Source organism: Symphalangus syndactylus, chromosome 16, assembly GCF_028878055.3.
Source record: "Symphalangus syndactylus isolate Jambi chromosome 16, NHGRI_mSymSyn1-v2.1_pri, whole genome shotgun sequence".
Taxonomy (NCBI): domain Eukaryota; kingdom Metazoa; phylum Chordata; class Mammalia; order Primates; family Hylobatidae; genus Symphalangus; species Symphalangus syndactylus.
Genome location: NC_072438.2, coordinates 88,822,687 through 88,848,705, shown reverse-complemented (window position 1 = coordinate 88,848,705; position 26,019 = coordinate 88,822,687). Strand labels below are relative to the sequence as shown.

Genomic DNA, 26,019 nt, shown 5'->3' with positions numbered 1-26,019 from the left:
ATTTCTGTGCTTCTTCATCCATGGAGTTGGTACATGGGTCCAATCTTCTAACTTTATTAATTTTGTGGTTTATTGTGCTACTAGTTAATAGGTACAAATTTTACCCTAAACTCTATATATTTCCCTTCTCCAGCACATTATAATTGCCTGGAGATGGGTCTCATTACACAACATATTTACATTAGAAGATTCAGTACTTAAACCTATATGGATAATTAAAATATGGACTCCATGGGGGCAGGGCTCCATCTGTCTTATCCACTACTGTGTGGTCAGCACCAAGGACAGCGCCCAGCAATTGCTGAGCTCTATGTTATTTGTGTCACCAAGGACCGCTGTAGAAAGGAGGACAATTATAACTACATGTGAATAGTACTTTTCTACACAAATTTAGAATGCTACCAAACAACTTCAGTGACAGACCAAATTACACAGTATTAGCACTTTTAAATTTATCATTTTCTGTTGAAATTATTATGTATGAAATCTGATTTGGTTAGGCTTTCTGTCCCCACCCAAATCTCATCTTGAATTGTAATCCCCATAATCTCCATAATCCCCACGTCTCAAGGGAGAGATTAGGTGGAGGTAACTGAATCATGAGAGCAGTTTTCCCCATACTGTTCTGTCAGTAGTGAGTTCTCATGAGATCCGACGGTTTTATAAGGAGCTCTTCCCTCTTCACTCAGCATTCTCCTTCCTGTTGCCTTGTGAAGAAGGTGGCTTGTTTCCCTTTTGCCTTCCACCATGATTGTAAGTTTCCTGAGGCCTCCAAAGCCATGCTGAACTGTGAGTCAATTAAACCTCTTTCCTTTCTAAATTACCCAGTCTCGAGCAGTTATTTATAGCAGTGTGAAAACAGACTAATAGAAACTCTAAGGGGAAAGAATTGTGAAAAAAAATGTTTTTCTCTCATGAAAATAAAATTCCCATTCCCTGGGAATTCCTAGGAAGTTTCATAGAAATTTACCCATAATTTTTAGACAACTACATTTTGCATGCTCTATTCACTCATCCCCAAAAATACACACAGAGAAAGCCAGAGACATACCAAATCATAGTCCAGATAAAATTGGTGACAATCTTGGAGGAATACCTCCACAGCACTAATAAGCTCTTTCTTGAAACTGGGCTGCAATGAGAATAATTCTTTCTGGACTTCGCCAGCACGTGCCAGCAGCTTCTCCCAAGCATAGTGCAGTGTATCAACTTTGTCTATCTCTTCCCTTGCTATCAGAAGTCCATATCTGTTAAGCAAGGCATAAGATTCCTAAAAAACAAAAGAGGAAAAACTTAATTTTGGCCAGTCCGATGCATAAATCTACACACAGTCATTTATTAAATGATAAGAATGGAAAATATCAGAATAATAGTGAAACTACCCTGAGAGTTCTACTTATTCTACTTCAAACTGCAAGAGGTTAACTAAGCAGCTGAGCTGTTCAGCTTTAGTTTCCTCATCTATAAAATGAGAAAATCTTCTGGCTACTTTACAGGATCTTTGAGACTATTAAAAAATATCATTTTAAATGCATTTTGAAAACCATAAATCATTAAAGAAATAAAAAATATTTTTACTTAGGCCCCCAAATTGTATTTGATCACTACAAAATTCTATCAAGTAAATAAAAAACAAAATAATTTAACTTCTAATATTAGAATAACAAAATCAATCAGGGTTTTAACTCTGTCTTATTTCACATGATTGATAAGAGGTTCCAATAGTAAGATACAAGGGAGGATTCTTGAATCAGAGCCTGGGCCAAGTCATTCCCTTCAGCATGTAAAATCCTGGATGGCTTTCTTCGCTAAAAGATTAAAACGAGGCAAAGGTTGGTTTTCATAAGAAAGAATTTTCTCTAAATATCCCTAGTCTCTTCTCCCACCATTACTCCTCCCCACAGAGGTGGAATGAGTGCCTGATTATTAATTTGGGGGAAAAAATTGTTGATTTGAGCAAGGATAGCCCAGTGCCTTTCTCTCTCTTCCCTCCCTCTCTGTGGAGACATGCCTGTGGTCTGCACCTCAGTGCCATAAACTGGGTCAGGGTAATACAAAGACCTACAGCTTTCCAACACTGCCTCTGATGGATGAGGAAGTATAATAATCCTGGGATTTAGTATTCACTAGCTAATAATGTGTGTGTGTGTGTTTGGGGGTATGAAAGGGAGGGGAATAACTGGAGTAATACACTAAATTATGTCTTCCAAATAACTTCCATCAGGCATAAAGGTGATGTTTTGATCTTGTCTACTTGATTCTACTTTTGTTCTTAATTCCTAGGTGGGAGAAAATAGGATTGTCGGTTACTGTACCTCCTCTTCATACTTGAGGGTCTCCCCTAATCCTGCACAAAGAAATGTCTCTTAGCCTTGATGTTTTAACCCAAGGAGAGCAGGTTGGACCATGTGATCCCCCTGGCCCAACACAGCAGAAGTGAAAATGTGTAGTAGTCTGTACCATCCTCATGGTAATGTGAAAATTTTCAAAATTCAAACAGGGATGCAGAAAATGGGAGAACAGAGTCCGATCTGGACCATCAGAGTATAATTCCAGACATTCCAATTATAGTGTGATGAAAAGATGATGCTTTTACAACTGGAGTTTTCTTTAATGCTACAATTAAACTAGTCTTATTTAAAAATAACAAATATAGTGACCCACTTCTGATAAGACATTTTCATCTGGAGGTTAACAACACCCCCTGACCCCACGGTGCCTCCATGGCTGAGAAGTGCTTTTCCTTAACGTCTCCACTCTTGGGTCTTTGTCAACAATCACAAGTGGCAAATAAGATTTAAAGATATGCACCAACAATTATGATTAAGAAAAGTTATTAATGATATTAATAATTCACACTCTTACCCATTTCTAATGATAATATAGGTATTACAAGATGAATAAAAATGGAATTCAAAATGGCACACACATACACAGACATGAAAAGGAGCTGGAAAGAAATATACCAACATCTTGGTATGTACTTGATGGACAAGATTATGGTAACTTTGAAGTTTTGTTTTATACAATTGTTTTGCGTTTTCTAATTTTTCTACAATGCTACTTTTTAATTAGGGAAAAAATAGTTTTGTTTTGTTTTTTTTTTTAAAAAAAAAGGCTGTTGCTAAGACTGATTTTGCTGGTGGCTTAATATGAGATTTCTAAGGAGACTCCTTAGAAAGAGATGATGTTTACTCAAGTGAATCTATTCAAGGGTGTCTGTTGTAATGAAATCAACTGTCTTTTTTGCCATTGCTTAAATTACACTATATATGTTGATAATATTATAACTAATAAGTCAATAAAAGCAGACTTCACTGAAAAACAAGACATTTTCATCTGGAAAAGATAGTATGATATGGTATACAAATAAAAATGATGTGCAACACTGATCAAATTACATAACTTCTTTGACCCTCAGTTTCCTTATGCGAGGAGTAGAAGCCGTAGTAAGGATGAAATGAGTTAATGCATATATGGACACTGTTAGTGCCCCATCCAGGTCCTGATTACCAGCTGGTATTCCCATCCCCGACTACTGAGAGTGCTGGCTATAAGGACTGCAGCTGTCCCTTCCCTGGAAGATTTTTCTCAGCTCAATGTGAGCCTTCTCATGGGGAGGTTATAGCCCATTTCCTACTGACTTAGGAGTAGAAAGGGTAGTCTCCTTTGCATGAAGGAGGGCCAACTCAATTGATGTTGTAGAGCGCCCACGGGATCAGGCTGAATTTAGTCCATAGCTGATTGGCTTCCTTTCCTGATTCCCTCGCTCCCCTTCTTTGGTGAGCACTCATCAATAAATCATTTGCACAGAAACCTTTATCTCAGGCTCTGCTTTGAAGGAGACATGTGAAGAAGAAAACTGGCCCATGGAAGGCATGCTATAGGGGTTCGGTATCATCAACAATATTGAAATTATTGTCTTGGTTTAGCAACCATTTAGTAACTTCACTCCAGACCCAGTCAATATTTCAGCTAATAGCATCCAACATGTAGAAATATTTCTATAATGAACAAATGATCATTAGTTACCTCAATAGGTCCTACTTGAAAGTCAATGGAGATTTGCTCCTCCCTTATTTCTTTCAGTGCTGCCATTGCAATCCGAATATCATCTAGGTCCTTAATTGGACGATTTAGTTTCTTATTGAATTCTTCAATAAGCATAAAAATGTTTTCCATCTCACTCCGGTATTTTTTGTTACAGTGGCGTCCAATGACAACCATCCAGGCCTTTGTCTCAGCAGTCAGGGCGAACTTCAAGTCAGCTACAAAAACCCAAATGTCTACAGTTCAGTTTAAAAACTCGAATCAGTATGAAAAGTCAAAGTGTTGCTGTTCTCCAGTAGTAAATACTTTACAGCTTATCGCCCTCTAACCCATAAAAAATTGAACTGGAAAAAATCATAATTTTTCCTAGTCATTATACATTCATTCATTTTATAAAGTTTGTTTTTACAACAACTCAATACACATTTCAAAATGCTTTTTTTAAAAAGCACATATCAGAACCCTCTGGGATAAGCCTCAAATGTTTGTTATTGTTATTTATTAAATAAAGGGTAAATTTTAATTCAAAATATAACAGACATCTCCTTTCTCTGACTTAGCCTTTTTTTTAAGGTTTAGCAGCAAAGTGTTCAAAATACTCCAGAATCAATAATTATGCAGAAGGAAATTTTTTAAAAATCCACAAATTGGTCTTAAAGCTTGAGGCCCATAAAGTCAATCTTTAAGACAGGTAGAACTCTCTGGAATACTAATCTAGGTAAAGAGACAGAACAATACTGGCTAATTTATATAATTATATGAAAGAAAATGAACCAACCTGTGTACAGAGCAATGGAACCCACACAGATATATTCAGGCTCAGCATTAATTTCCTGCTCTAGGTTTTGGAAATAGAGAATCTGGGACTCAAATTCAGAAAGCAAGGGGCTCTGCGTAATAAATGTCTTAATGGCTTCTTCTTTTCCCTTTTGCCAAATGTGATTGTAGCGTCTGAAGCAATCCATGGATGTAATAACTTCCTGAATGCAAATAACAACAGATTTATGTTAAGAAGGAAGAATCTGAAAGGCACAATGATATAAGTGAATATTTGCCAACTGCTGGTGGTTCCTATGGATTTATTAAAATGTTTAGTGAACTGTGTGATTATCTGGAAATGCCAAAGAACTGGGACTATATACAATAGTGTGGACAGTAGCCCAGGGCTAGTAACAGTTTCACTGTTATCATCCCTAGCGAAACAGGGGAGGAGCAGTTTCTAGAAACTAGAAGACAGTCCTTGAAGATCCTGTGGACAGGGCCCTCTTGGTTGGAGCTGGGCCTTAGATCAAAAACCACAGCTCAAGGTCATACTACAGGGAAGGTGCTATGAAAAACATACTTTGAGGTCATTCTCCTCTTTCCCCCTCCCCTCAGATCTCCTCCAAGATTCTTCGTTGACTGAACCCACTGGAATCCTCAATGGGAATCTACTGACATGTTGCCTAAGGTCAGATAGGTGGAGGGAGTGGAGATTAGATCTTAGGGGCACGAAGGACAAACAGAACGTAGCGAGCATCACTCGAATGAGAGATTGCCTGGAATCACATAAAATGTATAATTCATATAACTAGAATTGACATCGGAACAATACTACATCTTACCAACCAGGAACATAGTGCATGTTTCCATATCTTGTCATCTTTTTCAAAAATTCCTTGTTAAGTTTTAGCATAATCTTCATAGAGACCCCAGATACTTCTTATTACACACGTTTCTAGGTATTTTTCCATGTTGTTGTCATTGTAAACAAGATCTTTTCCACTATTATTATAACTGGCTATGAGTGGCATATACATTTTTAAAAATTTATTTGTAAATGAACAGTCTAGTTTGCTAACCAAGTATGCATCTGTAAAGATGAAATGACTCTCTGGCAATTGGTAAATAGGGGATAGTGCTGATATAATGCAGAGGTCATGTTTTCAAATGCTATTTTTCCCAGCAAAACAAATGCTACTGCTTTGTACCAGCTAAAGCAGCAAGCCACAGAGGAGTACAGTCCTGTGTGCCACTCCCCCTCCATCACTTCTTCCTTTTGGACTGATTTGGCTACCTCCTGTCTTAAGAATATCTTTGCATATTGTTCTCACTCATAAGTTAGTGCTAAAAAAAAAAGTGTTCACGTGGACATAGAGAGCAGAATGATAGATAACAGAGACTCAGAAGAGTCAGATTTCTCATCAACTTCAGAAGGGAGGGTGATAAGAAATTCGCTAATAGATACAATGTACATTATTTGGGTGATGGACACCCTAAAATCCCAGACTTGACCCCTATGCAATCTATGCATATAACACAATTGCACATGTATCCCATAAATTTGTACAAATAAACTAGATAAATAAATAAATACCAATCAAAGGAGAAAGAACAACACAGAAAGAATGTTCTTTGCAGAGTTTGGCCTGATTTTTATAGAGTTTATCTTTGCTTCTATGCCTCCACAATCTCGACTGTTCCTTTTCCCACTTCTACCAAGCTTCTTTCATGTTTTATAGTAAAGTTCTGTAATTACTATAGCGTTATTAAATGTGTGAATATTTTACTATGATTGTTACTGTTTATATTTTACTATGATTATTATTGTTTTTATTACTACCCTGGTTACAAATTGCCTAGATTTTGTGTCTGCCTCAATCTTGTTTTTCTCATAATCCCTACTATTTAATATTAAATATGAAACTTCTCAAAACAGGACGATTTTCAGGAACATGTTTATTGTATTCTATGAAAACTTCATATAATTATCTTTCCATTGATGACTAACTTAACTCTTGTTGGGCCACAATTTCTTTTTCAGATTAGCCTCTTGGATTTACTTGGTAGACAATTGTATCATCTACAAATAATTAAAATTTTGTCTTTTTTATTTAATTATTATTTATTTATGTATTTATTTTTGTAGAGACAAGATCTCACTGTGTTACCCAAGCTGGTCTCAAACTCCCGGCTTCAAGTGATCCTCTCACCTCGGCCTCCTAAAGTGCTGAGATTGCAAACATGAGCCACTGAGCCTAGCCAAAAAATTTGTCTCTTCATTTCTAATTCCTTTGTGAATCAAGTTTTTCCACTGCCTTATATTATGATTTCAGAGTTACATCTGCATGAAAAACAAATTTAGCTGATAAAGAATAACAAATGCAATTATTTGAAATAATTGAGCATTACAGGGTTCTAAATGGTCTGATTATTTTAAGTAAATTGCACCAATCTGCACCAAACCAAGAAGCAGTTCCACTCCAACTCCCCACACACAGCTAAAATGTCCCTCAGAGCCTCAGATTTAATGGATGTTGATACTCCCCATCCATTAAAATGCAGAAAGCTAAACCTATCACTGCCTATCCCAACCACAAATGATTCATTTGCATGAACTGAAGTGTTGACATGCAGACCAAGAATGCATTGCAACAGCATGTAAACATATTCACATATGTATGATAGTTTGAAGAATTAATTACAGATTATTGAAGATTCCCAGAAATGGACAGAAGTTCCAGAATCCGGACTCTCTCACCACCCAAGATTATAATATTAAGAATATACCCTAACTAAATATGTTGGAGGATATTCTTTTAAAGTGTCTGTCTTTATTAAATTGGAACTTTTTCACATGGAGGTAACACAGGCCTTGAAAGGAAAATGACCTCAATAGGAAAATTAGGTGAACTACATATGTAGAGTTGTTCTGATTATGTAACCAAGGTTATTTTGATTGTTTGGTCCAGCTCAACGTTTCTATATTTTTTTTTTTTCGAGACAGAGTCCCGCTCTGTCACCCAGGCTAGAGTGCAGTGGCACCATCTCAGCTCACTGCAAGCTCTGCCTTCTGGATTCAGGCAAATCTTATGCCTCAGCCTCATGAGTAGCTGGGATTACAGACATCCGCCACCATGCCTAGTTAATTTTTGTGTTTTTAGTAGAAACAGAGTTTTACTATATTGGCCAGGCTGGTCTCAAACTCCCAGCCTCAAGTGATCCTCCACCTTGGCCTCTCAAAGTTCTGAGATTACAGACATGGGCCACCACATCCAGCCTCAGCTCATCTTTTTAAGCCAGGTTGTGTTAGAAGTTGATGACCAACCTATGGGCGTGCTAAAGGCAGGTTGGGTTTACATTCTAATCCAATCAGCTATAGCAACAGGATTTTCCCCTAGGGACAGTATTCAGGTAACTCAATAAATATTTATCTAGTACTTAGATTATTAAGCTCTATACTGAATGGATTTTCTGTGGTTGAGGCAGAATCATTCAGAAAGGTCTATGGCTGTGGAGGGCTGGCTACATCTAATACTATGACTAAGTGTACATATATTCTCCCAGAAACAATTTGGCTATCCTATAAATCTGGAATAAGTTCTTCAAGTTGTTATAAATGCCAACCTTTTCTACTATTTTCAGGAAAACTAATATCTGAGCATTTCCTTCATATAATGTAAAAGCAAATGCAATAAAAGTGACACAGAGGCCGGGCACGGTGGCTCACGACTGTAATCCCAGCACTTTGGGGGGCCAAGGCAGTCGGATCACCTGAGGTCAGGAGTTTGAGATCAGCTTGACCAACATGGTAAAACCCTGTCACTACTAAAAATACAAAATTAGCCCAGTGTGGTGGTGCATGCCTCTAATCCCAGCTACTCAGGAGGCTGAGACAGTAGAATCGCTTGAACCTGGGAGGCGGAGGTTGCAATGAGCCAAGATTGCACCATTGCACTCCAGCCTAGGCAACAAGAGTGAAACTCCTTCAAAAAAAAAAAAAAAAAAAAAAAAAAAGACACAGAGATAAGTATTTTGTTGCCAGCACTGTATGTTAATTTTAACTATGATTTCTTCCTCTTAGATTTTCATAACAGTGGTTGATCATACTAGAGAAACTAGTGGATCTTATTGCTGATTTGTTTTATTTTCTAGGAATACTGAGGCACTTGAAAATATTTCTGAATGTTTATTGTTATCATGGAATACTTTGCTTATCATTCAGTATAGAGCTTAATAATCTAGGTACTAGATAAATATAAATATTTATTGAGTTACCTGAATACTGTCCCTAGGGGAAAATTAAATACAGGACCTTCGATATATTAAGAAAGGAAAATTAAAAGTGTATAAATGTAAAAGATTTCCAGTTCCCTTGGGAACACATGAAAACTAAACTTAATAATATTTTCTCACATTGTTACAGCAATGGAAGCTTTTCGGAGTGCTTTCAAACGAATGTAACTCATTGGATCAAAACTGAGTAATAGAAAAAATGCACTCACTGAACACTGGGAAACATTATTAACAAGTCAATAAGTCTTACTGGACTTATTACAAGAGTTTTTTTTTAAAAAAAACAAAAAGATGATTTCAGGGTTTTGAATATTTTTGTCTGTAAAATAGATTTGCATGAACAAAAAAGGGGAAGTTGAGAGGAGATTATGTTGAAAGAAAAAATTGCCTTGAATGTACATTCATTTCCAGTTCAAGTTTGTATTGATAATACTAATATCTTCTTTATTCTCAGTTTCATCTAATTTCAATGTGGCGATATAAATAAATTTTTATCTGATATTTTATAACATTTGCCAGGCTACTCAAATATGAAAAAATGACTACAAACCTTATTCTATTTCAAATATGTTAATATCACTGGTTCTTTGAAGGTGAATTATAACAACAGTCTGACTTGTACTTTGGAATATATTAGATTTTTTTAAGTTAGATTCATTTGTATTAAAAGAAGATATTAAAAGCATTAAACAAAACACAACATGAGAGTAGGAATAATTTTCTTTCACCTTGCAATCTAGAATGAAAGATCTTCAGTTAGACAAACATTTGCTGAGTACACACAAGATGCCATTAGCTGCTCCCTGAAAGCACAGTGTGTGAGACCCAGGCTACATATAGGACAACTTTGTGATGTTCCCCTTCACACAAGTGCATGTCGCAAAGCAAAAGGTCCGGCTGCCAGACCCTCTTGACATACCTTTTTGGTGGAGTTGATAATTGTGCTAAGCACAGAAACTAATTTTACAATCTCTTTGTTTTCAGAAACATTCTTATAATAGTTCTTGGTTTGCACGGGAATGGGTAAATTTACAGATGCTATCTCCAAGGTATCTAAAAAGAAAAAAAGAAGAGAAAACTTGACACTACTAGCACAAGAATGTACTTTTAGAAGATGAGGATAGTTCTGTAATAGTAAAGCAAGGACTTCTGAAAATCTTCTCCTTTATAAAAGCAATGAAAATAATGGAAAGAGTTGTCAATGTCAACTTTTCAGGACTCTGTAAATTAATCAAAGCTTGCAATAATCCAAAAAGTGTTTATTCAAGAACAATGCTAAATCTTGGTAACAACAGCAAGCTTTGTGGTGTTTTGACTTGCTCTATTCCCACTGCCGCTCTCTGGCTATAGGGTAGCCTTGAAAAACAGCAGCCTTACAACCATTATAACTGGAGGAAAAAAAACCCACCCGCAGCCTAGCAGTCCCTGGAGGGGCCAGCCTGGGCTTGGAGCTCCTTAGGGAGCTCCACAGAATTCTCAGTCTTTGAGCTGTCTGGGAGCTCCCTGGAAAAGCCTTGTTCAAATAGTTTATTTTTATTTGACCTGACTCAGAACTCTCTGAGAAAAAAAGTCCTATCCCCATGGCATTTGTCAAAAGACTATCAGCAACAATTGCTTAACTTCACAGCTGCCTGAGGCAATAATGATATTAGTTGGGGGCAAATAAGAGGTAGGCCAAAAAAGTTAAAAATCTGGGAAATGAGAAGAATGAAGTCAGCAACATGGCTGAATAAGAAGGTCCTGGCTCTCCCTCCAACCATGGACACACCCAGTACACATCTATTCTCAGATCAATTCCATCTGAGAGAAAGTCAGACCAGTGGAGAGACTCCTACTTATGTTATAACCAAAAACATATCCACATCAAAGGGCAGGAAAAGTGGAGACACACTTGGACATGGATCCTGGCCCGGGCACTGAACCAGAGAATTGGGAAAGGAATCTGCAACACACAGTTTCTCTCTGTGGAAATGAGGCTTTGGACCTCACATGTATCACCATAACTCTTAAGGTTCCCCATGGTTTGGCTCTTAATTCACCAATTCTGAGAGTGGAGTGGATTAGACACACAAGAGTCTCTCTAGACCACAAGAAAAAAGTGATGGCTGTACACGGGCATGAAGCACTTACAGAGGCTTCATTCTGTGGAAGTTGTGCAGAGATGGGGCTTTAAAACCATGGCCCCTTGTTTCTCCCTCACATCAAGTGCCCCAACATTTACAGCTTCCACCCAAGGGACTACATTCTAAAACTCCTATCTCTGGGAGCAGACGGGACTGGCATTTGTGTGTCTCTCTAGACCACAGGAAGAAGCGGCCATTTAATATGAGCACACAAGCACTTCAACAGGCTTTATCCCCCAGGAGCAGTGCAGAGAAGGGGCTTAAAGAACAGTCTTCTGCTTCTGTCCAGAAGGGGTTAATGCTATGCACTGAGTGCCCCAACTTCTGCAGCCACCTCCCAAAGGACTCAATCCTAAACCTCTTAGCTACGTGAAGAAAGGGCATTAGGCATATGTGAATTTCCCTAGATCACAAAACAGAAAGGAAGTTTAAATGGACATGGAAACACTACAAGGGGCTACAACCCCTCAGAACAATGCAGAAAAGGATCAAGAATGTGCAGCTTCCATTTTATTTCTGGGAAGGGGCTTCTGGCACCCCCCCCCCCAGTGGCTACTTGATGGCCTGGCTTCTAAAAACTGTACATCAGAGAGCTAATGAGGCAAACAAACAGGAGCCCTCCAGCAGCTGGAGCCAGAGCTCAGCACTTGATGAGTCTTCCCTCTGGCTCACCTAGAGATAAACCTAGGCCTAGCCATTCTTTCTGGAAGGAGTTACGACATGCACCAAGTGCCATAACTTCTATAGCTCCTACCCAAAGGACTGTCTCTTTAATGATCTAGCTAGCTCTGGGAGTCAGTGGGTCTTTGCACTTTTGAGTAGCCAGAGACCATGGAAAACAAACAGGTGGATGTACAGTAGGCCAACTTCCATCAGTTATCTCCCCAGAATCAGAGGATGCAGCCTGAACATGATCGCAGGCATTTGCCACAGATCCTCTCTCTGGCTTAATGCAGAGAATTGAAGATAAATGCCTGTGCTCAGCTTCACTGTGAAGACAGAAAAAATTGGAGCATGCATTCAACACTCCAACATTTCCAGCTACATCTAGAGAATCTAGCTCCTACCTTACCAGTTTTAGGGGTACTGACAGGACATATCATATCTGAACCTCCAGGGTAGGGGGGACAAAAAATAGAGACGGCAGTCTGGACAAACACTAAGATTAGAGAGGCATCTTGAAATCTCTGGCTAGTCAAAGTAGTGAGATCCTCCCACATGAGGTCAGTCTGACAAGACTGAAAGAGGTAGCTATCTTTTATAATACACAGAAACCAACACAGAGGGTCAAAGAAAACGAACAAAAACAGGGAAATACAGTTCAAATAAAATAACCAAATAAATCTCCAGAAACTCTTCTGAGTGAAGTGGACATATGTGATTTATCTGATAGGGAATTCAAAATACAGATGCTCCTTGACCCGTGATGAGGTTACATCCCAATAAATCCATCATAAGTCAAAAATATCCTAAGTCAATAATGCACTTAATACCCTAGTAAGCCTATTGTAAAGTTAAAAATCTGTAAGTCAAACTATTCTAAGTACAGATGCTCTTTGACTTACTATAAAGTTACTTCCTGATAACCCCATTATAAAGTCAAAAAAAATGTGAAGCCAAACCATTGTAAGTCAGGGACCATCTGTAATATTCATAAAGATCCTCACCAATATCAAGAGACAAATGCAAAAACAAACTGAGAACTTCAACAAAGACGGAAAGTATAAAAAAGCACCAAACAGCAAACATAAAACTGAAAAATGCTGTAACTGAACACAAAAATTTAATAGTTTCCACAGAAGACTAGATCAAGCAGAATTAGAAAAAAAATCAGTGAATTCAAAGAGAGGTCACTGAAAATCATCCAATCTGAGGAGCAAAAAATAAAAAGAATGAAAAAGAATGAAGATATCTTAACAGACTTATGGGACACCATCAAGAGGAACAACTTATGCATTATTGGCTTGCCAGAAAGAGAAAAGAAAGACAGAGGAACCACACTCAGAGAAATAATGGCAAAAACTTCCAAGCCTGGGGGAGGAAATAGAAAGCCAGCTCCAGGACGCCCAAAGGACATTAAATAAGATTATTTCAAAAACACTCACACCAAGACACATTATAATCAAATTGTCAATAGCTAAAGACAAAGAGTGTTGAAAATAGCAAGGGAAAGTGTTTCATTGTATGTAAGAGAACACTCACAAGACTATCAGTAGATTTCTCAGCAGAAGCCTTGCAGGTTAGAAGTGAGTGAAGTGATATATTGAAAATACTGAAAGAAAATACCTGCCAAGAATACTATATCCAGCAATTCTATCTTTCAAAAACAAAAGGATGGTATAAACTTTCTCACACAAACAAAAGCTGAGAGAGTTTATCACCACAAGACAGACCCACCTTATAGGAAATGCTAAATGGAGATTAAGCTGAAGGAAGAAGACACTTATTAGTAACATGAAAACATATGAAAATATAATACTCACTGATAAAAGTAAGTATATTGGCAAATCCAAAACACTCTAATACTGTAATGGTGGTAGGTAAATCATTAATATTTCCAGCAAAAAAGTTAAGAGGCAAAACTACTAAAAGCAACTAGAGCTACACAAATTTATTAAGGGATACAAATTATAAAAAGATGTAAAATGTGACATCAAAAACTTAAAATGTACGAGGTGGGGAGCAAAAGTATAGAATTCATATATGCAATCAAAATTAAGTTGTTACCAACTTAAAATAGCCTATAATAAATATAAGATGTTTTATGTAAGCCCTAGGGTAAACACAAAACAAAAGGCTATAACAGATACACAAAAGAAAAAAAAGATCCAAAATATATTACTAAAGAAAGCTATCAAACCACAAAGGAAGAAAGAAACAAAGGATCTACAAAACAACCAGAAAACAATTAACAAAAAGGTAAGAGTAAGTCTGTACCTATCAACAATTACTTTGAATGTAAATGTATTAAATACTCCAATCAAAAGGCATAGAGTGGCCAAATGGATTAAAAGACCACTAAAACACCCAACTATATGCTGCTTACAAAAGACTCATTCCACCTTAAAGTTCACTCATAGATTGAAAGTGAAGGAATGAAAAAATAAACTTCATATAAATGAAAAAACAAAATAGACTTCAGATCAAAAAGGGTAAAAAGAGACGAAGATCATCATATAATAAAAGGGAATAAATTCTTCAAGATGATATAATTGTAAATACATATACATCCAACACTGGAGCATCTAACTATATAAAGCAAATATTAACAGATCTGAAGAGAGACACAGACTAGAACACAATAATAGTAGGAGATTTTAATACCCTACTTTCATCATTGAACAGACCATCTAAACAGAAAATCAATAAAGAAATATTAGACTTGAACTACACTTTAGACCAAATATACCTAACAGACAGAATATTCCATCTAACAGAAACAGAATATACACTCTTTTCGAGTGCACACAGAACATTCTCTCCATGATAGATCATATGTTAGACACAAAACGAGTCTTAACAAACTTAAGATCAAATTATAACAAGTATCTTTTCCAAACCAATCGTACGAAACTAGAAATCAATCAGGAAAAAAATCAAACAGGAAAAATCATGCAAATGTTTTAAATATGTGAAAATAAAACCATATGCTTCTGAAAAAAACTTCTCAAATCAGATCAAAGAAGTAATTAAATGAGAAATTGTAAAATATCCTGAGACAAATGAGAATGGAAACATGACATATCAAAACTTATTGGATGCAGAAAAGCAGTTGTAAGAGGAAATGGTATAGCAAAATAAACAGCTAAGTCAAAAAGGGAGAGAGATCTCAAATACATAACCTAAAATTACAACTCAAAGAACTAGAGAAAGGAGAACAAACAAGCCCAAAGTTAGCAGAAGGGAGGAAATAAAGATCAGAGCATAAACAAATGAACTAGAGACTAGAAAAACAATAGAAAAGATCAATGAAACAAAAAGTTGGTTTTCTGAAAAGCTACACAAAATTGACAAATCCTTAGCTAGACTAAGTAAAAAAGAGAACTCAAGTAAATAAAATCACAAATGAAAGGAGATATTACTACTGATAACCCAAAAATACAAATTATCATGAGAATGCTAAGAACAATTTTGTGCCAACCTAGAAGAAATGAATAAATTCCTAGAAACATATAATTAACCTACCAAGACGGAATCAAGAAGAAATTGAAAATCTAAACAGACCAATAGTAAGAAAAAAGGATCAAATCAGTAATTTAAAGTCTACAATCAAAAAAAGCCTACCACCAGATGGTTGCACAACTAAATTCTACCAAACATTAAAAAACTAATACCAATATTTCTCTAGCACTTTAAAAAATTAAAGAGAAGGGAATACTTCCAAACTCATTTTACAAGGCCAGCATTACCCCAATACCAAAGCTAGCCACAGATACTACAATTTTAAAAACACTACAGGCCAATATCACTGGTGGACATAAATGCAAAAATTCTCATCAAAATCCTAGCAAATTAAATTCAACAGTGCATTAAAAGATCATTCGTCATGATTAAGTGAAATTTATCCCCTGGATGCAAGATTGGTTCAATATACGCAAATCAATAAATGTGATTCACCATATTAACAGAAGTCAACTAAAATGGTGATATTAAAATACATGGACCTTGATACTTTGTCAACTTCAAATTGGCTCATAGATTAATATTCTGATGTAAAATAAATTGAGAATTACATGGAGAGGTTAAAAAACATTTAAGCTCAATGAATGTTGATTTACAATGCCTCTTTTAAAAGACTAAAAGAACATTTACCTTGAAGTTCATTTTCTCCCATTTCAACATCAGAATCACTGTCTTCATTACTCTGCAAAGCAGCCATTTTTCTTTCTTGTATCTTTTTCTACAATGTAAAAGGATATTTTTCAGCTCTGTCCCATCTGTAAAAAAAGTGGTTTCCATATGAAACCATTTCTGCACCCCACACCCACCTTGGACAGCAGTTCGCTGCTCCACTGTCTGACCCCCTTAGGGACACTGATGATGCACTCCACGGCTTTGTTCAGGGTCTGCTGTACCTCTTCCAGGGCAGGGGCCATGACGATGTTGGGAATGGCCAGAGTGACACTTGCCCGGAAAATGGGCAGACTGTTCTGCTTCATGTTAGAGGCACTGTTACTGTCTGAGTTAACCCAAAACAAGGAAGAATTCACATTTTTAATTTAAAATAAGATTTGCTTCCTTTTGTAACCATAAAAATTAAAACAACACATAATAGGTATAAAATCTAATAAATATTTGTTGAATGAATGAGTCAATTAAAACTAATGGAGGATCTGGTATTGCTCAATATAACAAAGTAGTTCAGGGGAACTCAAGGCATTTTTTGCTGTTTACAGCTTCTTGGAATACTCTCCACAAAGAAACCCACTGTGTGGGATCAGGCTAAATTATAAACACTTCTCTAAAATATTAAAGATGATTCTTCCAAATAACAGGATGCCAACAAATTAGTTAAATGTAGCTAAGTAAGCCAGGAATAAAGAACAAGACTGTCAGCATAAGCCAAAGTTAGAACAAATGACCACTTTGGAATTTCAGATAAATCATAGGCCTTTCCTACCATGGTGTGTAAAATCCAAATGTGGAGCAGTTAAAAAAATGGAAAAGAAATAAAGTGTAATTCGCCATTCATATAGAAGGAGTTTTTAAGGTTGAACATAGGTATAGGTATGTAGATATAGACATGTATGTATATGTGTCTGTGTATCATACATAACTTTACATAGTTGCAAATATCTGTAATAGAAAAGCTGGGAAATAGTTGTGATTGAATATTTAGCCTATCAGCCAACATTTATTAAGTTCTAGTAATAACCCTGTGTCAAAGAAAAGAACTATCCTCCATCCTGAATGAAGTAAAACATACTAAGCCATGGTACCAAACAAAAAAAAAATCTTTCAGAGTTTCCACTTTCATTTACCCACTTTTAATTAAATATTAAAGATGCTCTCCTTTAAATGCCAATATTCAAAATATACTTAAAAATTTTATTATCCTATTATTTCAGTTTTCATTAATTACTATTATTTGTTTTCTTTTTACCATTTTTAACTTAAAATTTAATTTCAGGATTTCTCTAGATTTGACAGATTTTTGTGGCCCACCTGAAAAATACAACATCTATTACTGAACTGTGCTGAGGAAAAGATGATGCTATTGAAAATGAGGAAACCAGCTAGAAAGTACTAAATTAGCATAAAAATAGTAAAATACATATATATCCTTTGAAGAGTGTGACACTAGTAAGATGTTTCCACTTTGTAAGACTGGCTAACAAACTTAATGATTTAACAATGAAACAATCTTTTCCATATAACTTCTTTTAAAGTATGTATTTTTTCTTTCACCAATTAAAATAATTTTATATATTTTCATCTTGTTACAAAAAGATTAAACGTACTACCAATTTTCATGTTATTAACAAAAGCTTAAGCAAACTATTTAACCTCCCTGTGCTGTGCTCTAGTTCTCTGATTTAACATGAGAGTGATGATAGTATCTACTTAATAGAATTGTTGGGATGATCAAAGTTCATAATGTTTAAAATTACAAGAAGGCACTAAATAAACGGTGGATATGGCCAGGCGTGGTGTCTCACGCCTGTAATCCCAGCACTTTGGGAGGCCGAGGCGGGCGGATCACCTGAGCTCAGGAGTTTGCCACCAGCCTGACCAACATGGTGAAACCCCGTCTCTACCAAAACACAAAAAATTAGCCGGGCGTGGCGGCGCGCACCTGTAGTCCCAGCTACTTGGGAGGCTAAGCTAGAGAATCACTTGAACCCAGAAGGCGAATGTTGCAGTGAGCTGAGATCGTGCCACTACACTCCAGCCTGGGCAACAAGGCGAGACTCTATCTCAAAAAATAAAAATAAAAAAAAGAAGAATATTTTTAATTATTTAAATTTAACAGGAATGTACACACACGTGCACACACACACACACACACACCCCAGCAACTATGCCTGATCATCCATTAAGCAAACCATATGAGATTATTACCCCGGAAGTTAATTGTGTGAGAGGAATGAATACGTTTGCGAATGGCCTCTAGTGTATTCCTTGTAACTTTCAGAAGAGCATCCATGTTCTGATGGTTGAAATGAGAGAGCAACTCGCGGGCTTCTTCCCCTAACATCTCAGTTTCTTTCTTTTTCCTCGTGACTGTCGTCAAAAGCAGGGCATCGGCCCTGGCATTAATGGATGATGTCAAGGTGTCAAAATTTCCTTCTTCTCTTTTTGCTGTTACAAGATGAAAGAGATAGAGATAAGTTAGATGGATGGATGGATAGAGATAGATAGATAGATAGATAGATAGATAGATAGATAGATAGATAGAATCATCTGTTGCAATTAAAGGATAAATTACATGCAAGTTTAGTATCACTTAAACATCACACTTCTTAGGAAGTGAGGACATCAAAACATAGGAGGAGGAAATCAGGAACCAGATGGATTGATGGAAGCATCTCCTTCTCAATACAAGAAAATAGCCAACAAGAGAGGCAGGAGCTATGGCTGGAAAAGCTACACTGGCCCCCAAGGACCTGGGTTCTGGTGCTACCTCCCACCAATAGCCCTAAAACTTTGGGGGGATAATTTCCCTTCTTCACATCCCAGTGTTCTCCTCTGTCCTGTAAAAGGTGTGCTCAGTCTAGATGCTCTCCGAGGGGAATTCCAGTCAATAATCCATCAAACTATATTGATAAGGTAAAATAAAACACCCACCCACACATAAATGCAAAGAAAGCTAACAAGGGCCAATGCAAAGTGCATGTTTGCAAAGTTTAACCAAAAGTGGTAGGAATTAACAACATAGAGTCACTAAAATATGCTCAGGGCCATAATTTCAGATTTATACATATCATTAGAAAATTGAGAGGATGTTTATAGAAGTATGAAATTAATTGCTATGTAGAAAATTAGTTTTAGTTTTTAGTAAATGTCATAGAAAAACAAGACCCTTTCATTACCCCATCTCTTACCTGAACTTTCATTTTTGTAATTAATACTATTCTCATCGGATATTTTTTCACTTTCTTCTTTAGATAAAACTTCCACATCCAGCAACATATTTACAAGCTCATTGACTGCCTCCTCCACTAATGAGCTTTTAAAATGTAGTATTTGAGCACCATTTACACAAAGATCCTAACCAAAAAAAAAAAAAAAAAAAAAAAAGATAGCACAGTGGTATATGGTTTATCTAGCTCTTGAGAGCACAGAAACAGTGCTAGCAATGCTGTGGCTCAGCCTCCAGGTGAGATTTTAGCCCCAGTGATGCTTGGCCACATCCTTCACACTAGCACAGGCCAGGTGTCCTGTAAAGGAATGTGCTAAGGACAAGGGAACCAACTGGATCAGTGTAGATGTACCAAAATTACAGGCACTTCTCCACCAGTACAGAAAATATCTTCAAAAGCCATCAGCAGCCTCTCTAATCATCGCATTTCCTTCATATCACATAAATCGGATCCAGCCACCCTTCTTTTTCTCCTTGTCTTTGCCAACAAACCATAGTCATCCCCTCATTAATTTCGAAGACACTACCCACCCCTCTAACTATATTGTACATTTCTCAAGAATGGATTTAATAAATATAAACTAACATGATTTGAGGCATGGTGATCAATTCTGGAGGAGATTAGGTAGACAGATAGTTATAGATGGATGATATAGACAGAATCGGTGATTTACCACCTGGCTGGAAAGTAAGCCCATGAAACAATGGACTGTCAGTTAGGCACAGTGTCCAGCTCCATTCCAAGTTCCAGCATTATACACCTTTAAACTTATATGGCTTGAAACTAGGATTCAAATCCTTGCTCTGTGTAATCCTGAAAATCCTTCTCAGTCTCAATTCCCTCATATGTATAATGGTGATAATAGTAGAACTCACTGTAGTTTTTGCAAGTATTCCATAAAATAAATGCAAGTAAAATACTAAGAGCAGTGCCTGGCATAAAGTAAGCACACAAGAAGTGCTTGTTATTATTATTGGTTGGAAAATCACAAACATCCACAGGACCTAAATATTTGCAAAGGTTAATCATCTCATTCTATGTAAACTAACTCCTCAATTCTCTGAAAGAATACTAATATTTTTTAAAGTCTGAATCTTAAGTCCTCTGACTCTACCTTGGAAAGAAACACACATGTGGTCTCCATTTTCAGGGCCAGCTCTCACAGGGAATCCTCAATTAACTTACAGCTCTTTCAGTCCTCTCAGTAACACAAGGACGTGTTTGAAATCATAAAATTCCTTTGTATTGAGGGTTCTAGAAGATGAGATTGATAACCTCTCAAAGACTAATATAGTTCCAACAACGTTGTTTACATCTCTTAACTCTTTCTCTCTTTGAGAAGGCATAACCATAAAAATGTAAACATTATAGAAATTAACAAAGCAGAATATAAACGCAATGAGGAAGAAGAAATAATAAATAGACTCATTAAAATATCCCCTAGGACGAATAAAATAAATGAAAGATGCTGCCTCCACTTATCCTGCTTCATTTCAACAACTAACCTCCATGATAACACCCAAAAGCTGAAACCCACCAAAAGGGCCTGTCTTTCAATCCTGAGTGGTGTCCTCCTTGAATAATCAGCATGGGGCTCCACCATTTCCTCATTCCCATGATGCTTCAGCTTTGGCAAACCAGGAACCTACTAGATGCCATGTCTTCTCCAGGTCTCTTCACCCTTACTCCGTGGTTCATGCCCTCTCCTAACATGATTTCACACTTCAACCATTGTTTTGCTAATATTCTTTACTCTATCACTCTCTCAACCTTCCACCGCCCCACCCAGGAGACGCCCAACCCAAATGAACCAGGTGACCTACCCTCTCCACCGGCACGCATAGGTCATGGTGATGCAGATGCTTGGCACTGGGAATTCATGGTCCCCAAACTCAAACTGGCCCCTAATGCTACTCGGGAATCATCCTACGTGACTATAGCCACTTCCCTCTACCAAGCTCCATAATAGCTGTGCCTTCAAAAGTCCTGTGTTCTCAAATCGTTACACCACCCTTCCTCATCATACTCAGAGAATGACCTTGATTTCTACAGCACAAAGCAAATGGAGGTCATGACACAGGGATTCAAACAACTCCCACTGCCTTCATGCAGAAGACAAATCAGCCTCCATCATGAGCCCCTTTTCCTCTTGTTTTGGTGAATGCAATCATTCTCCTTTTATTCAAGGCTAACTCCACAACCTGAGTTTTGAATCACAGCTTCTCTGGCTTCCTCAGAAACCAAGCCTACCCCTTTCTTCCTCTCTACTGATTTTCCACCTGAGCGTATGAACACCCAATGTACTTCAACTCAACACCTTTCTCCAGCTACAATATGCCTCCACCTCAGGGCCTTTGCACATGCTATGCTGCCTGGCATGTTCTTCCACTAAAATGTTCACATGGCTTGCACTCTCACTCCCTCCCTTCAAATCTAACCATAGAATTCATCAGTGACCATGAACATAAAATCACAGCTTTCTGTCAGGTACTCCTTTTCTCCATCATCCTTCTCATTTTTCTCCATAACTGAATCATGAATTCAAAGAAACTCAAGAGAAATGACTTACTAATAGCTATATTGGTAATCAAAAATGCAAACTCAAATTGGGTTCCACGATTTTGCTACTTAAACTGAAAGTAGTAAACTGTAATAAAACAGTGGTTGTTGGAAGTGAAATTGGTACTACTGCATTGCTGGTGGCATTGTGAGCTGATAACATCCTTTTGAAAAGCAATTTAGCTACCAATATCAACAGCCATCCAATAAGGCCATACTCTCTGACACAATAATTTTATTTTGGGGAAGGGAACAACATTAAAGGAGAAAATACATGATACATGCATATATTCACTGCAGCTTCTTGACGAATTAGCAAAACTTTGGAAGCCATCTAAAGGTTCAGCAATAAGAAACTGGTAAGTAAATTACAGTGTATCAACTCAATAGGATATTCTGAAGGCACTATTAAAAGGCTGTTTATGAAAGCCATGTAACAACATGAAGAATATTTTGTGAGGAAATGTTAACTGGGAGAAAAAAGTACTATTCAAAACCTGATATATATGGAATAGAGATCACAACTTTATTAAAAAGCTTAAAATGCATTAATATTATAATAATGATGGCGTAATTGATTAAAATGCTAGTTTCTTTCCATTTTTAAAATATTCTAAAACTTTCTTTTAAATTTAAACTTACAACAAGTGTATTTTTATAAAACAATCATCAGAAAAGGGGTAAGAGTAAAAGCATGGAGGCAAGTGATTTCTTAGAGGAAGAAATCGTTTTTTAAATGATAGGGAAGAACAAGAGGATGGTTAGGTGTACCCACAGTTAGTGAATGTGAGGAGAAGGGACTAGAAATTTCTAACATGTAGACAGTAAGTTCTGAGTATAAAATGACTTCCTATAACCTGCCATATATGCAGAAAGGGGTGAACACAGCAGGCCTGAAACTGCTCTCCTTAGAAAGTCCTGCTTGGGAGGTGGTCCCTTGGCCGGCGTCTGGAAGCTTGGATTTTGGGAGATTCCCCCTGTTGCCCTGCTGATAAAGATAGTTTGCTGTGCCTAAACTGCCTGTGCAAACAATGTAGTTTATGCTGAACACCTGATTCCTTCTGGGAGTCTGGAATTCTGGCCCATGCTAAGCAGAGTGTGTGACCAGACCCAGTAAGAACCTTGGGCCCTGAGTCTCTAATACGTTTCCCTGGGCAGAAACATTGCACAGAGGGAACGGTGAGCTCCGGGCGAGCCTCACAGGAGGGAGAGAGCATGAGAAAGCCTGGACAGGGACTCCCCAGACACCACCTGTCTTTGTTCCTTATGATCCGGCTGCATCTCTTAACTATGTCAGGGCGGTGCAACTACGTGCTGAGTTCCGTGAGTCCTCCTAGTGAGGGTGGTCTTGGGGACTCCAACACACCTTATTAAAATCATGATCAAGGAGTCCTTATCCTCAGGATGCCCACTGGGAATATTGGAAATGACGCTAACGTGACATGCCTGAAGGGGCACTTCATGGAGCACTGCTCCCAGGAGCTTACTCCTGGCACAGGAAAGAAAGTGTCCCATTTGCAAATGTGTTGGGAGAAATAATGAGCTATGAAAAGGTAAATGAAGGGCCAGGTGCAGTGGCTCATGCCTGTAATCTCAGCACTTTGGGAGGCCAAAGTGGGCAGGTTGCCTGAGCTCAGGAGTTCGAGACCAGCCTGGGCAACACGATGAAACCCCACCTCTAATAAAATACAAAAAATTAGGCAGGCATGGCAGCGTGTGCCTGTAGTCCCAGCTACTCAGGAAGCTGAGGCAGGAGAATTGCTTCAACCCGGGAGGCAGAGGTTGCAGTGAGCCGAGATCACGTCACTGCACTCCAGCCTGGGCAACAGAGCAAGACTCCATCTCAAAAAAAAAAAAAAAAAAAAAAAAAAGGTTAAATGGAGATCTTCTGAGGGCCTTTATCTTAATATGTTAAAGTATAGTGGATCTGTAAGCACAGTCTTTACCCTAAGCAGTTTGCACTCACTCCCTGCCTCTCTCAGGATTCCCAGCAATGACTCCAGAATTGTGTGCTATAGAACACCAGTTTGGGAAACCCCCCTCAACAAAAATGTTTAAAGAAGAAATTTTGTCTAGAAGCTGTTCAAAACAATTGTTTTGTTAATTAACCCTAGCTTATGAGAAGCACTTCTGCAAGATAGCTCTATCCTTCATTAAAAAATGGAAAAATTCCAAGTGTGTTCTATGGCAATTTCTCTCCTACTGATCTGAAATGATGTGCTCCTCATAGCTAAGTGACTGCTTACTTAGATACATTTCTCTTCGTTGGCAAATTATTGTCAGAAGATTCCATGTTTGAATTACATCTATCACAGAGCACTCCAAGTAGAGAAAAAAATCTAACTTAAACTTCAAAAAAGTGACCTTTATAGGAAAATGAATCACCAAATCTTTAAACAAAAAAATCAAGGCTTTAATGACCTTTGTCATTTGGAGAAACTCTTCACAGGTTAGCGGCTCCTCCTGGGGAAGCTGACAAAGAGGCGTGCTGCTCATTTCTTCTAGAATGGCATTGATGCGGAACTCAATCAAATCATTGACCCTGTCAAGCAGCAACTCCAGGTCCTCTTTGGGAAAAAATAAAAGTAAATAAAAGAGATTAAGTAAAACATTTTGTTTTTTAAAAAAATCAACACTTGATTAAATGACAGTAGTAAAATCAGCTTTAAAGATTCTCACTTACGTATGTTCCCCAGATGCCCACTGATTCACACTTGGTTGTTGCTAATAAAATATCCAAATTGTTAACCTTCTAATACTAATACTCTGTAGGGAGAATGGAAAGTCTATCTTGGTAGCCCCTTCTAATTTGATTATGATAATTATTATTATAAAGTTTTTATACATTTTATAAATGCCTCCTTAGGGAATTTTAGCCAATTTCCTTTTATTTTATTTCCTGGGGCCATCGTTCCTTCTCTGTAACCAGTTTCTGAGCTCCTGCCTGCCTAACTCTCACTCATACTTAAAGATCTGGCTCAAGTGCATTTCCCCGCAGAGGTCCTGGGTGAATCCGTGTGCATTGGAGTGGTCCCTCCTCCTGTAAAACCACAGATGGAGCATCCTTCCACCTCTGCGGATTGTCTACCCATGTGTCTTATCTTCTTTAGAATTCATATTTTTTATCCTTACATCTTCAACATTTAACCCGGTGCCTATTCCACAAGAAGTATTCAACAAATTTTACTAAAGTGAAAGTTCCCTATTTTTTCTTTCACTGTAAATATCATAGGGTACATTTTTTTAGTTGTGCTGAAGTAATATTGAATGCTAAGTTCAATGGATGCAAAGGCCAACGCTGAAGCAAACTAACAACAACTGCACATCAAAAGTAGGAATGATTACTAATGGATATCCATCTAAGGGTAATACATTTTTCAACAGATACCACACAGTAAAATTTCTCTTTTCCTAATACTCCTTTCTCCTGGGAAATAAAGCAGAAATTGAATACAGGAAAGTCAATGTTACATGCCAATGCTGTATGGGAGATGTAAATGCTTCCTTAAATAAATACCTTTATTTCCTAAAGAATAAAAGCCTAAAAGTTTTCTATTGTTTCTAAGCTAATTATTAAAGAGGCTACTCAAGATACCAAACAGTTCTGCCCGGTAAATTGATTCAATACTAAAAGAGAGCCAATACTTTCATTTAAGTATGTGTGAGCAATAAAATTCTCTACTCTTTCTAACGGACTGCTTCTTCATCTTTAAGGACATCTGTGTTAAGCTGAAAAAAATAGTCCCCAAGGATGTCCACATCCTAATCTCCTGTGAACGTTACCTTACGTGGCAAAAGGGATTTTGCAGATGTGATCAAGTCAAGGATTATGTAATGTGGATAGTGTCCCAGATTATCTATACTCTGTTAAATGCATGATGCAAATGACCACCTGTAAGTAGGACTGGCTTACTAATCCAATAAAAATCCAACTGCTCTTGAGATTTTACATAGTTTTCTCTCAAAGAAACTTCATCTTTGTTCTATTTTAGTTCCTTAAATTACAAAAAGAAAAACATAATAGAAAACAAGAACAAGAAGTTTCTCTAGAAACTAGTTCCTTGTCTCCAGCTAACATTCTAATAAAACATCCAAATTGTTAACACTCTAATACTAACGTTCTAAAGGAAGGATATTACTAAAGTCTA

At 37.4% G+C, this 26,019-nt stretch overlaps 1 protein-coding gene across 1 annotated transcript in view; it reads right to left on the bottom strand.

Moving 5' to 3' along the window:
• The window catches only part of DNAH5 (dynein axonemal heavy chain 5), a 319,657-nt gene that overhangs the window by 178,565 nt on the left and 115,073 nt on the right, over window positions 1-26,019 (bottom strand). Inside the window, exons 18-26 of the mRNA XM_055246049.2 lie at window positions 24,293-24,438; window positions 19,274-19,439; window positions 18,291-18,530; window positions 16,217-16,407; window positions 16,041-16,128; window positions 10,025-10,158; window positions 4,829-5,030; window positions 4,033-4,268; window positions 1,052-1,270 (exon numbers count right to left, since the gene is read on the bottom strand). Coding sequence (XP_055102024.1) covers window positions 1,052-1,270; window positions 4,033-4,268; window positions 4,829-5,030; window positions 10,025-10,158; window positions 16,041-16,128; window positions 16,217-16,407; window positions 18,291-18,530; window positions 19,274-19,439; window positions 24,293-24,438 — 1,622 coding nt within the window. The remainder of the gene's footprint in view (window positions 1-1,051; window positions 1,271-4,032; window positions 4,269-4,828; window positions 5,031-10,024; window positions 10,159-16,040; window positions 16,129-16,216; window positions 16,408-18,290; window positions 18,531-19,273; window positions 19,440-24,292; window positions 24,439-26,019) is intronic.